The following is a 12,172-nucleotide window of genomic DNA, read 5'->3' as shown; positions in this document are numbered from 1 at the left end:
CCCCCCCCCCCCATGTCCCTTTCTTCTCCTTTCATAAATGCCATTCCCCCCCCTTTTTTTTTATCGTCCTTTTGTTAATTTTCCTACTTTCTTGTCATACATAGGAGGGACCTCAACTTGGTCCAGGGTTGTGACTAGTTGTGATGTGTCTGGGGGTTCTTGAGCTACCTTGGGTAGAATTGACTATGTACTCCTTTGACCTGACTGACTATAACCTAATATATTATTGTTAAAGTATCAATAACTAGATGTGTCCATCAAGATACACTGGATCTGTCAACTTGCATATTATATTATGTCATTGGATTTGTTAAGCAGCTCATCTCCTACTTGCCCTTGTTTAAAATCATAAATTAAAAACGCATTATCCACAAAGACCACCTTTCTCTACTCTGGCTGTGGGATGATTTTAACTGATATAATACATATTGGCATTTTATTTTCACCATGGGAAGGTGCTAATCATGTTCTAATGATTTTTATTGTTTTCTCCCAAAAAGCAACTTATAAATTTGTGAACTCTGTCGTAAAAAAAATCAAAATAAGCTTATTTCAGGTGAGCTGGTCAGATGTTGTTATTTTCCTTTTCACAAAAGGCGGCAAGCTTTAATTCCATTGATTCTATACCCCCGGATATTTACATAAAGATATGCAAGTCATACACACACACACACACACACACACACACACACACGTGTGCTCAGTGGTACCAGGCCACACTGCTAACCATAAAGGCAGAATGGCGGCATGTGGGTTTCCTGAATACACTTGACACTCACCTTAATTTCCTTTATCCTCTCAGAGCTATCCTGCACAGCACGATTCTGATCCAGTGGTGGCCGGAGGTGGGAACTGATGGCTTTCTCTTGCCTGTCCAAATCAGTGATGACTCTATCCAGTCCGGCTAACATCTGTCTTCCCTGTGTCTCCTGGGCATTGGTGGTGGCTGCAGATAAGTAGTGAGAAGATGATTAGTGGTAATTCTGTATAAACCAATAAAACTTTCTTACCAATAAAGAGATGTGCTTGGTGGAAGAGCTAAACCCAGGGCATTACATGCAGATGACTCTCTGGGTTTAGGGGCTCCCAAGTTATATATGATCTTTGGTTAATTGATTGTATTTAGGGTGCCCTTTCAGTTTTTTGCCTATACCGAGGTAGGAGGTGAGAGATGCTGTGCATGCCAGTTATTCTGGTGTTGGGGGAACTTTAGAGGGCCAGTTAATGGGTCCTCGGAGCAGGTTCAGTCAAGAGACATCTGGGAGAACCTACAGACACATGAACTCGCACCTACAGCTATGAGCACCTTAAGCTAAACTGAAATATGGTTGGTTGCATGTCTCTTTCCGAACCACAATATTAAATAAAGGCTTCTTGTGGAAAAGTTGGTTGCAGAGTTAGGTTGCTGTGAAAAATATCTTGTGTTCACCTTGGACAACCCCAAGCACTGGCAACTAGCATCTAGTTTCTCCTGTACCGTCTTTGATCTGCAGATAAGTTACAGTTGTCGTCACTGCCAGACTACAGATTATATTATATATCAGTTGGCATGAACGGCCAGCAACTTTTTACAACCAGTTTAGACTTTCACCGGCCTAATGCAAGTGCAAGATAGTTTATGAAACTCCTGCACAGACGCAGATTGTTACAGCCACCAATTACATATGCATTCTCATGCATTAATAATCTTTGAGGCCGTAGTCATAAAATAGAATGAATGGGCTTCGTGAAATAAAGGCAATGGATTAAAAATACCAATCATTCACGAGAGGAAACTAAAACGGCTAGGACTCTCCTGCAGAAGGGTAACAAGGGTGAACCATCATGGCTGCACTTCTGCATGCTTTTCCATTTTTTCCCAGGATGGTGCCTTAGGGAATCATTTTTTATCTTGCAGGAGGATAAAATTGGTGAAGCATCATGACTGCACTTCTGCATTCTTTTCTATAACCCCCCACTACTGGAACCATGAATATAGTTACTTATTTTGGATGGTCCTTTCAGGGCACTATCAGTAGTATAAAGCTGGAGGACCATCATGTCTGCAATTCTGCACACTTTCCCATAACCCAACATTAATGAAACCATGAAGATGGTACATTGAAATGACTATCCGAAATAAGTAACTATCAGTAGTATAAAGCTGGAGGACCATCATGTCTGCGCTTCTGCATGCTTTCCATTGATCCTCTACTACTGCAACCATGAAGATAGTACATTGAAATGGACTACCCAAAACAAGTATGCCTATGCTTTCCCATAACCCCCCATTACTGAAACTATAAAGATGGTACATTGAAATGACAAACCCAAAATAAGTAACTATCAGTAGTATAAAGCTGGAGGACCATCATGTCTGCTTCTGCCTGCTTTGCAATAATCATCTAATACTGTAACCATGAAGATAGTACAGTGAAATGACTACCCAAAATAAGTATGCTTACCCATAACCCCCCCCCCCCCATTACTGCAACCATGAAGATGGTACATTGAAATGACTATCAGAAATATGTAACTATCAGTAGTATACAGTAAAGCTGGAGGACCATCATGTCTGCAATTCTGCATGCTTTCCCATAAACACCCCCTCCCCCCATTAATGAAACCATGAAATAAGTATCAGTAGTATAAAGCTAGACGACGATCATGTCTGCACTTCTGCATGCTTTGACATAATGGCCCACTATTAGAAACATGGAGCTGGTGTGGTCTAGTCACATGACTATTGTGCAGGAGGATGGAACTGGTGATCAGGGCCGCTGATAGGGGGGGACCACCAGTCCTCTTGTAGGGGGCCCAGCACACAGGGGGGCCCAAACAGCAGAGGGAATTAGTGCGGTTTGGCGGAGGGGCAGTTACAGGAAGAATGCCCTGTGCGGCCCTCTGCAGTAGCTGAAAGAGTTTTCCCCTTCCTCCCGGCTTTCAGCTGCTGCAGGGAGAGACACAGACACAGGGAAATCATTCCTGTAAGTGCTTCTCTGACTCCGATTCCCCTCCCTGTTCTGCCTGCTTCGGACCCCCCCCCCCACCGTGTGCCCCCCTGTCACTGTGAATACAATTATTTTTTTTAAATGTAAAAAAACAAATAAAAAAAAGGGCCAATTCACACAGGTTCTCTGGAATGTTTGTGTCTGCTAATAATGATTTTAGTTTTTTTTTTGTGAAAATATGGTCTTGATATATTGGGTGGGGGCCCTGCCAGGTAGGCTGTACGTCGCCCCGTGATTTCTAACAGCAGCCCTGCTGGTGATGGCTGCCGATTCTGTATGGTCTCCGCTAAGCAAGTAGTGCCAGTCTCTACAAACCTAAATGCAGGGCCGATCCGCCCTATAGGCTCACTGTGCAAGCCGCTGCGGGCCCCGCAATGCTGCAGAGGGCTCAACAAAAATTACTAGAGGCCCCGCCTGGTGTGAAGTCATTTTCGGCCCCTCACCCCGCTTCTCCACTCACTGGCTGCATGGGAGAAGAGGTAAGAGGGCAGCACCCCCAGCTTCTTACTTTAATGTGAGATGTAATTTCCGACAGCAGAACACCAGCTCCCTCCACCTTCTCAACTTATAATGTGACACGTCATTTTGCTTAGGGCCCTCAGGATCGGCACTGCCTAAATACATTGTGTCAGTAACTTACCTGACGATTCTCGCTTTGCATCCTCAAGGCGCTGAAGAAGAGCATTCTTGCTGCCTGCTGCTTTCTGCTTTGTGGCTCGGTACTGGTTGAAGGAACTAACCAAAAAAGGAAAGGGTTAGTGAAATAAGAGTTCCATCATAAAATGGGATGGGACAGTAAGGAGTCATTGGTGTAGGGAAGAGCTAGAACAACTGTAAGGTTGCGGAGTTTCCATTGGAAATACTGCATTGTTTATATTCAGACTACAGCATAGCACAGCAGAGTCTGCAGCATAGGACTGGGACCAAGATATTGTTAGGGACCCTCTAGATGTGCATTCTGCTTTCCATAATTGGTTGGTGGGGAATGACATTACTAGGGACTGCCTTCTCCCAGAAGTCAGTTATCAATTTCTTTAGTGACATCTTGCGTTTTAGTGATGCAATACGGAAATCTTAGAAAGTGATAGGTGTCCCGGGAGCTGCACATCAAAGCCTGTTGTGTGATAGTGAATGGCAGTCTCAGCCTAGACTCCTGCCAGGCCACGCCCCCAACGTGTTTCACTCCACCCACCAGAGCTTATTCGTGGGGATAGAGTCTCCAGGTGGAAGGGGGCAATTAAATGCATCATTGGCCACTACTCAGTGAAAGAATGACTATCAGGTGTGTGAACCGATTGTGAAGGGCTGGCTATAGAGATTGTGGGCCAGATTCTTGTAGAATCCGCGGCGGCGTAGCGCAAGTCATTTACACTACGCCGCCGCAAATTACTGGAGAAAGTGCCGTATTCTCCAAGCACTTGCTCCGTAATTTGCGGCGGCGTAGTGTAAATGGCCCAGCGCAAGGCCGCGTAATTCAAAGGGGGCGGCTTGTATTTAAATTAAGCGTGCCCCCGCGCCGATTGAACTGCGCATGCGCCGGGCGGAAAAATAGCCCAGTGCGCATGCTCAAGCTCATGACGGAAAACGTCAATGACGCCGACGTGAGCGTCATTGACGTAAAGTTGTATTCGCGGACGACTTAGGAAAACGACGTAAACAACGGAAAAAGCCGACGCTGACCCGACGCCATACTTAACATGGCATACGACGGACCTTCGTAAACTTTCCCCTTATATAGCAGGGGCAAGTTTACGCTTACGGAAACGTCGTAATTTCACTTGCGTCGTCCGCGCGTACGTTCGGGAATTTCGCGTAAATAGCTAATTTGCATAGACGACGGGGAAAGCGACGAGGCGACACCTAGCGGCGGGAAAAAAAAGTTGCAATCAGTCGCATAGATACGACGGCCCAGATTAGGACTTACGACGGCGCAAATGGCGTTGCGCCGTCGTAAGCCCTTTGAGAATCTGGGCCTGTGTGTTTAGCATAGTGATCAGCGCATCCCCGATTAGGAGAAAGACACAATGATGTAGGCTCTTTACCATGTGATCAGCTGTGTCCAATCACAGCCGATCACCTGTAAACATTTCCTTTCCTCAGCACTGTCAGTGTCTGTGGAAAAGAAAGCCAATCAGGGCACCGATCATCAGTGCAGCCCCACCAGTGCAGCATATCCGTGTCCACGAGTGCAGTGCTGCCCTCGTCAGTGCCCATTAATGCAGCCCATCAGTGCAGCATAGCAGTGCAGCATAGCAGTGCTGCCCTCGTCAGTGCCCATTAATGCAGCCTCAGATATATATATCTTCCTGTAATGGAATGGCCCGTGATACCCAGAGACTTTTGAAGGATGCGGGGTACTCCTGTGCCAGCTTCCCCAATGACTCGTGTCTAGGGTCATCCTATGTCCAATAGGGGCATAGGATGACTGAGAAATGATATCTCGGATTACATGAGATGGGACAGTAATGATAATTCATGTATTGCAGGATATCTTGAAATATTACAGGTGGTTAATTCTGACCCCAACAGGTCAATAGGAGAGTGACTCATTCATGTGGGGACACATACTGTTGAGGTGTTGAGTCTGGCTCCTAAGATATTTCATTGTTGACACTGTATTGTGTGAAAGTCTATTGATGATAGATGTGTTGGGGGGTTGGCAGTCTGAAAGGTCAGATGTCTGACTTTTCAGCTGTAGTGGATTAGCATGTCAATTATGTTTACTAAAGGAATGTGTATTGTGTATCAGGTGAGAATAGCTTATCGCGGAGTCGGAACATCTGGGTAAATGACTAGTAATTAGCTCATGTAGATTATCTGAATGTCATTATCTAAAGGAATGTGTATTGAGCACCAATTGTGTCATGTTGTGGGTGGAGTTGATTTATTGTTCACTCTTGGTTTCTACTGTATAAAGCCTGAGTTTTACCATTAAAAGATCCATTCTGTTTGGAACCAGAGAACAGAGTTGTGTCTCGTTATTCTGGGGGAAATCCAATGGGTCCTGTCTGCCTGATTGTGGAGTGTCGATAAGCTATCTTGGGTTGGTGGAATGGAATATTGTAACGGCGTTAACCCCTGACTGTTACACTTCCTTTTAAAAAATTTGAATCAAACAGAAGTATTTTTTATTTTTTTACTTAAAGCACACTTATGCCACGTACACACGACTGTTATTCATCTCATGAAAAAAAAAGACAACGTTTTCTCGACGCGTTTTGTCACGATTCCTCTTAAGCCTACCTTGCATGCACACAATCGTGAAAAAAAATGCTCGAGCAAAGCGCGGTGACGTACAACACGTACAACGGCACTATAAAGGGGAAGCTCCATTCGAATGGCGCCACCCTTTGGGCTGCTTTTGCCAATTTCCCCGTTTCATAACCAGCTTCTGAGCATGTGTGTTTTTTTTTCCCCTCGTTAAAGCCTACACACGACCGGTTTTTACAACGTGAAAAAGAACGACGTAAAAAACGACGAGAAAAAATAGAGCAGGTTCTAAAAATGCTCTGGAGCCTACACACGACCGTTTTTCACAACCAATTAAAAAAATTGCATTTTTCTCGTCATGAAAAACGGTCGTGTGTACGCGGCATTGGAGTCCACATCTAGAACCGGACTGGCTTGTTTGCCGTCAGTCCAGGACTGCAGAGGCCTGAGTGTAAACAAGGAATGCTTATATGGGGCTATCGTGGCAGTGCTCAGAGCACACAGAAAGAAACAAGTCAAAAGTATTATATATGCAAGGTTGCTTGTCGTCTCTTGACATATTAAAACGGCCAGTTACCTCTCTCCAAGCGCCAGAGCTTCGGGATCAGTCGGAGGGATGTTGAAGCATACCCCTGGAGCAACCAGCTTCTTCCCATTGCCGTCTGTGACCTCCCACTTCTCTCCCTTGTTGGCCTTCAGCGTGTACTGCCCACCTCGGCTAATCTCACCCTGCCAAGCACAAAGCAGAACTCCAAATCATTATGTAAATTCTTCATAATGTAAAAAAAAAAAAAAGTTGTCATAAAAGCAAGTATGCATTTTTTGCAACAGTGGTAGTACACCACGTAAAGTTGGGAAAAAACAAGGTTCCGGTACAAAACACCAGGGAGGACGCTTACCTCATCAGAGTAAAAGTCACACAGGGCCTCCACTGGGACGGGTTTAAGTGGGGTCTCCCTGCGGAACTTCAGGGGCATCACCTGGTGACTGCGCTTCTGAAGAGAACGCACAACTTCCTCGTACTTATCCAGAGCCTTGTCCTGGTCCTAAAAACAAAGGAGTTTTAAAATGGATTTAGAATTATGCATGCTAGAATTAGACTCTCTTTATCGTTATACAGCGGGATCCCCATTTCCTGCAGCCTTGCTACTAAACAGCACAGGGACCCTAAACTTGCTGCGGTTTAATTATTCACAAAGATAATCGTGTCCATAGCAAATTCTTTACAGATATATGCTGCAATACCAAATTTTAACAGAATGTGACTTTTGATATTCCACGTTTTTGTTCAGCAAGATGCGGACTGCATTACACCTTGGGAACGCCATAAGCGCTTTTCAGGAAATCCTGCTAAACCTTGATGTGTTCTTACCTCCAGCTCCCTCAGCTGTGCCTCAACCTGGTATTTGTCCTTGAAGTCGGGGTTAAACTTGAGGTCCAGGTCATTGTCCACCTTCTTCAGCAGGTCCTGGGTATCCTTTGCATCTCTATGGAACTGAAAAGAATAAAGAGAAGACCATATGAGATCATCTGAAATTTACATAGCTATAAAAAGTAACTTAAGAGCATTGGTGTCCGCAGAACTTTTTCAGGGGGGGAGGGCATAATTTTAACATTACTCATGCTCTGCCCATTTTGACAATGTCATGAAGGGGAGGGGCTTAGCCGTGACTCGCAAGCATTTATTTTTAGAGGGGAAACGGCAGACATTATTCCAGGCGTGTGCCATGTACAGGGTGCAGATTCCAGGCGTGTGCCATGTACAGGGTGCAGATTCCAGGCGTGTGCCATGTACAGGGTGCAGATTCCAGGCGTGTGCCATGTACAGGGTGCAGATTCCAGGCGTGTGCCATGTACAGGGTGCAGATTCCAGGCGTGTGCCATGTACAGGGTGAAGATTCCAGGCGTGTGCCATGTACAGGGTGAAGATTCCAGGCGTGTGCCATGTACAGGGTGCAGATTCCAGGCGTGTGCTACGTACAGGGTGCAGATTCCAGGCGTGTGCCATGTACAGGGTGCAGATTTCAGGCGTGTGGCATGTACACGGTGCAGATTCCAGGCGTGCGCCATGGACAGGGTGCAGATTCCAGGCGTGCGCCATGGACAGGGTGCAGATTCCAGGCGTGCGCCATGGACAGGGTGCAGATTCCAGGCGTGCGCCATGGACAGGGTGCAGATTCCAGGCGTGCGCCATGGACAGGGTGCAGATTCCAGGCGTGCGCCATGGACAGGGTGCAGATTCCAGGCGTGCGCCATGGACAGGGTGCAGATTCCAGGCGTGCGCCATGGACAGGGTGCAGATTCCAGGCGTGTGCCATGGACAGGGTGCAGATTCCAGGCGTGTGCCATGTACAGGGTGCAGAATCCAGGCGTGTGCTATGTACAGGGTGCAGATTCCAGGAGTGTGCTATGTACAGGGTGCAGATTCCAGGCATGTGCTATGTACAGGGTGCAGATTCCAGGCGTGTGCCATGTACAGGGTGCAGATTCCAGGCGTGTGCTATGTACAGGGTGCAGAATCCAGGCGTGTGCTATGTACAGGGTGCAGAATCCAGGCGTGTGCTATGTACAGGGTGCAGAATCCAGGCGTGCGCTATGTACACTGTATAGATTGCAGGCGTGTGCTATGCCAGTATGCATACCCAATACCCCCACAGAGCTCTCTTTTCCCCCACAGAAGAGAATCGTCTATAACTCACAGTGGCAGGTCAGGCTCCTGTTGATGCACACTGCAGGCTTGAGGGGCTGTGAATAACATGCCTCTCCTCTGTGGTATATGCAGAGCTGCGAGTCGCGCTGCGCTCCCGGAGTGGACAGGGGATCTCCTTTGACCTGTCACGTGTCCCAGGAGATCGCCTAAAGGGAGGGGCCACCTAGGGGCAGAGGAGGAATCACCTAGGCATCCCTAGGTTGAAGTAGGAAGTGGGACAGGAAGTCCCACTCCTAACGATGCCCCCCACTCCCCCCCACACAAAATTACATGCCAAATGTGGCATAGAAGGGGGCGAGGAATGCTTAATGCGGAAGTTCCACTTTTTGGTGGAACTCTGCTTTAAGTCATCCACCTGTGCCTGAAATTGGAACAATCCCACCCAACGAAGGGAAGCCGAGAGGAACAGCCCGCCGATCTCACCTGGTGGTAATCATCCATGTACTTCAGATGGCTTTCCTCACAGATCAGAAGGTTCAGGTACTCTTTCCAATCTGCATGTACAGCATCCATGTGGGCCTAAAAGAGGACACATTATTATTCAGAGGGAAGAAAAGCAAAGATGGAAAAATATACGCTGCATATGCTAGATCTTAATTAAATGTACAAAAGACCATTTCCCCCCTACAGAGACGGCACCAAATTTACAACTTATGATCAAATCTTCCCCCACACGTATTTTTGCCTTGTGTGGCCAACTTTGGGTCAATCTTACAGTAGAACTTAAAGTTCTTGTAAACCCTTACATATACCCAGTTAAGGGACCATCTTCAGCTGATACACAGAGATTAAACAAATCCTCCTACACAAGTTGTACCTAGCTATCTGCAGTCTTCTCTGCTTTACATCTGTTCAAAGTGCAGAACTAATAAGCTCATCTGAGAGTTCAGAAAAAAAGGGGGGTGGGGGGTGGAGATCTGAAGTTACACCTTGCAGAGCTCACAGGAAGGAAGCTGAAGCTGACAATCTGTTGGACGTCCCTCCCCTGTCACCATTTTTCTTTTGGTGTCAGAAAAACTTGTCAGAAGTAATTTGTGCTGATCGCAGAGGAACAAAGTAGCAGACAGAAATTACACTTAGAGCTCTGGATTGGAACCGGTGCACACTAAACAGGCTTATGCTTTGTTCATATTTCATGTTCGAGGTTTACAACCAATTTAAAGTGGAATTCCAGTCTCCTGGAAACCTGAAACTGTAGCTGCCGACTTTATAAAAAAAAAAACAGGCACTCAGCTGTCCCACAATCCAGCGGTGTGTTTACCCCAGTCAGTCTCACCCGCTGTCTTCTTTCCTTGGCGCCGGGAACTTAACTATGGGCACCCAGCTGTGACAGCATGCAGCTTCACAGCCAGGTGCCCACTGCAACGCTGCACATTGGGAATGTTTTTTTTTTTTTATGTTTATTTATTTTTTGCGCGCGATATAAACCCACTTACATTTACATTGGGGATGGTGGATGCAGTCTTCTGGGACTGGTCACGTGTCCCAGAAGACTGGAGGGAGGGGAACTTCTGCTCTGATTGCCTAGGCGGTTGGAGCGGAAGTGGGTACCTGTCAAAATCGGGTACCCCTCCTCAAAAGTGGGAATTGCTCAAGAGGAGTGGGGGGACGAGCCCTTAAAGCGGAACTTCCCCTTTTGGGTGGAGCTCCGCTTTAGGGAGAAGAGTGTAAAGGAGCCGTTAAGACTCTTTGTAGCGCCTTCGGTTGGCTCTCCCACTTTCTTCAGGTGTTGGAAGAATGTACAGTCCAGTAGAAACTCTGGGGCAGATCCACAGAGCAAGTATGCCGGCGTATCTACTGATACGCCGGCGTACTTTCAAATTTGCTGCGTCGTATCTTTAGTTTGAATCCTCAAACCAAGATACGACGGCATCTGGGTTCGATCCGACAGGCGTACGGCTTCGTACGCCTTCGGATCGTAGGTACAATACTTCGGTGCCCGATGGGTGGAGTTTGCGTCGTTTTCCGCGTCGGGTATACTAATTAGCTTTTTCCATCGATCCACGAAGGTACGCGCGCCCGTCGCATTCTCTTACGTCGCCGCTAGTCGGCTTTTCCCGGCGTATAGTTAAAGCTGCCATTTTGTGGCGTATAGATAGAGCATGCGCAGTTCATTCAGCGCGGGGACACGCTTCATTTAAATGAATCACGCCCCCTACCCGCCCAATTTCAAATACGCCGCCAGAAAAACACTACGCCGCCGTAACTTATGGCGCGAAATCGCTGAGGATTCGAAATTCCGCCAGGTAACATACGGCGGCGTAGCATATCACTGATACGCGGCGCAAGTGCAAATGTCTGTGAATCTGGCCCTCTGCATCTAACTTCAAGTGCCTAACTTAATATTTTCAATAATGACATATGTTGGTATCAAGAATCTACAAGGTTCTCTGCAGCAAGATACGCTGTAACTCATGAACTGGCTCGGCGTTAAGGCTTGTGAAGTATTTTTACCTCTATTGGGCTCTTTCCTGGGTGCCCGTCTGCCAGCAACTTCTCACCCTCCTCCTGCAGCTTGTTGATTTCATGTTCTTTGGTTTCTAGGCTCCTCTGGATAAAGTTCTACAAAAAAAAAAAAAAAAGGGAATGATCATTTTTCCAAAGAAGAATATATGACATAGTGTTACGACAAGGACATGTAAAGCTAGTTTATACTTATAATCCTTTTCCAGGGCCTGCAACCCCCACATGAGCCATGACTAAGCACTAATCGGAGTGTGAAACGCGTAGGCTGTTTTCCCTGTGTTCTGCTTGTTTTGTAGTGCATTTTTTATCCATTTTTTACAATAAAGACAACCTTATGTTTTTTTTTTTGAGTGCGGCTGTCCATCCCGTCTTTCCTTATATCAATTGCTTTGTGCGTTGCCAGCACCCTTAATTTCCTGAACCATTGCTGATTTTCCCAACATACCCACCTGGAGCGGTTACTCCCTTCCCTGCTACCCTCATATGCCATATGAGCAGGGCCATCTTTTCCATTGGGCACGCTGGGCAGTTGCCTGGGGGCCCCGCTTGCCTGGGGGGCCCCACCGGCTGCCCAGTAAAAAAATGTGGAGAGCGACGGGTTAGAACTGCCCATGCCCAGTTTGCGGAAATTACAGAGAAGATCCAGTCCTCCACGAGTGCGGGGGGTTGCTGATGTAAGGGGGGGAGTGAATGCAAAAATGTAAGGGGGCACTGATATAAAGGTTCCCCCTCCTATATTAGTGACCCCCCTTACCTTAGTGTATTTACTCTACGGAAGGTGGTCTCTGGTCACCAG

The 12,172-nt window shown here is 46.8% G+C and overlaps 1 protein-coding gene across 2 annotated transcripts in view; it reads right to left on the bottom strand.

Annotated features, from left to right (window-relative positions):
• Positions 1–12,172, bottom strand: part of PPL (periplakin) — a 113,708-nt gene that overhangs the window by 15,351 nt on the left and 86,185 nt on the right. For both annotated transcript variants that reach the window (XM_040356392.1, XM_040356393.1), the window contains 7 exons: positions 11,365–11,472; positions 9,334–9,429; positions 7,573–7,695; positions 7,100–7,246; positions 6,778–6,929; positions 3,631–3,725; positions 780–946 (listed from right to left, as the gene is read on the bottom strand). In XM_040356392.1, the coding sequence (XP_040212326.1) occupies positions 780–946; positions 3,631–3,725; positions 6,778–6,929; positions 7,100–7,246; positions 7,573–7,695; positions 9,334–9,429; positions 11,365–11,472 (888 nt within the window). The remainder of the gene's footprint in view (positions 1–779; positions 947–3,630; positions 3,726–6,777; positions 6,930–7,099; positions 7,247–7,572; positions 7,696–9,333; positions 9,430–11,364; positions 11,473–12,172) is intronic.

The sequence above is a fragment of the Rana temporaria genome, chromosome 6, assembly GCF_905171775.1.
Source record: "Rana temporaria chromosome 6, aRanTem1.1, whole genome shotgun sequence".
In the NCBI taxonomy this organism is placed as follows: Eukaryota; Metazoa; Chordata; class Amphibia; order Anura; family Ranidae; genus Rana; species Rana temporaria.
Note: the sequence above shows the minus strand (reverse complement) of the source record. Positions and strands in the feature narration are given on the sequence as shown.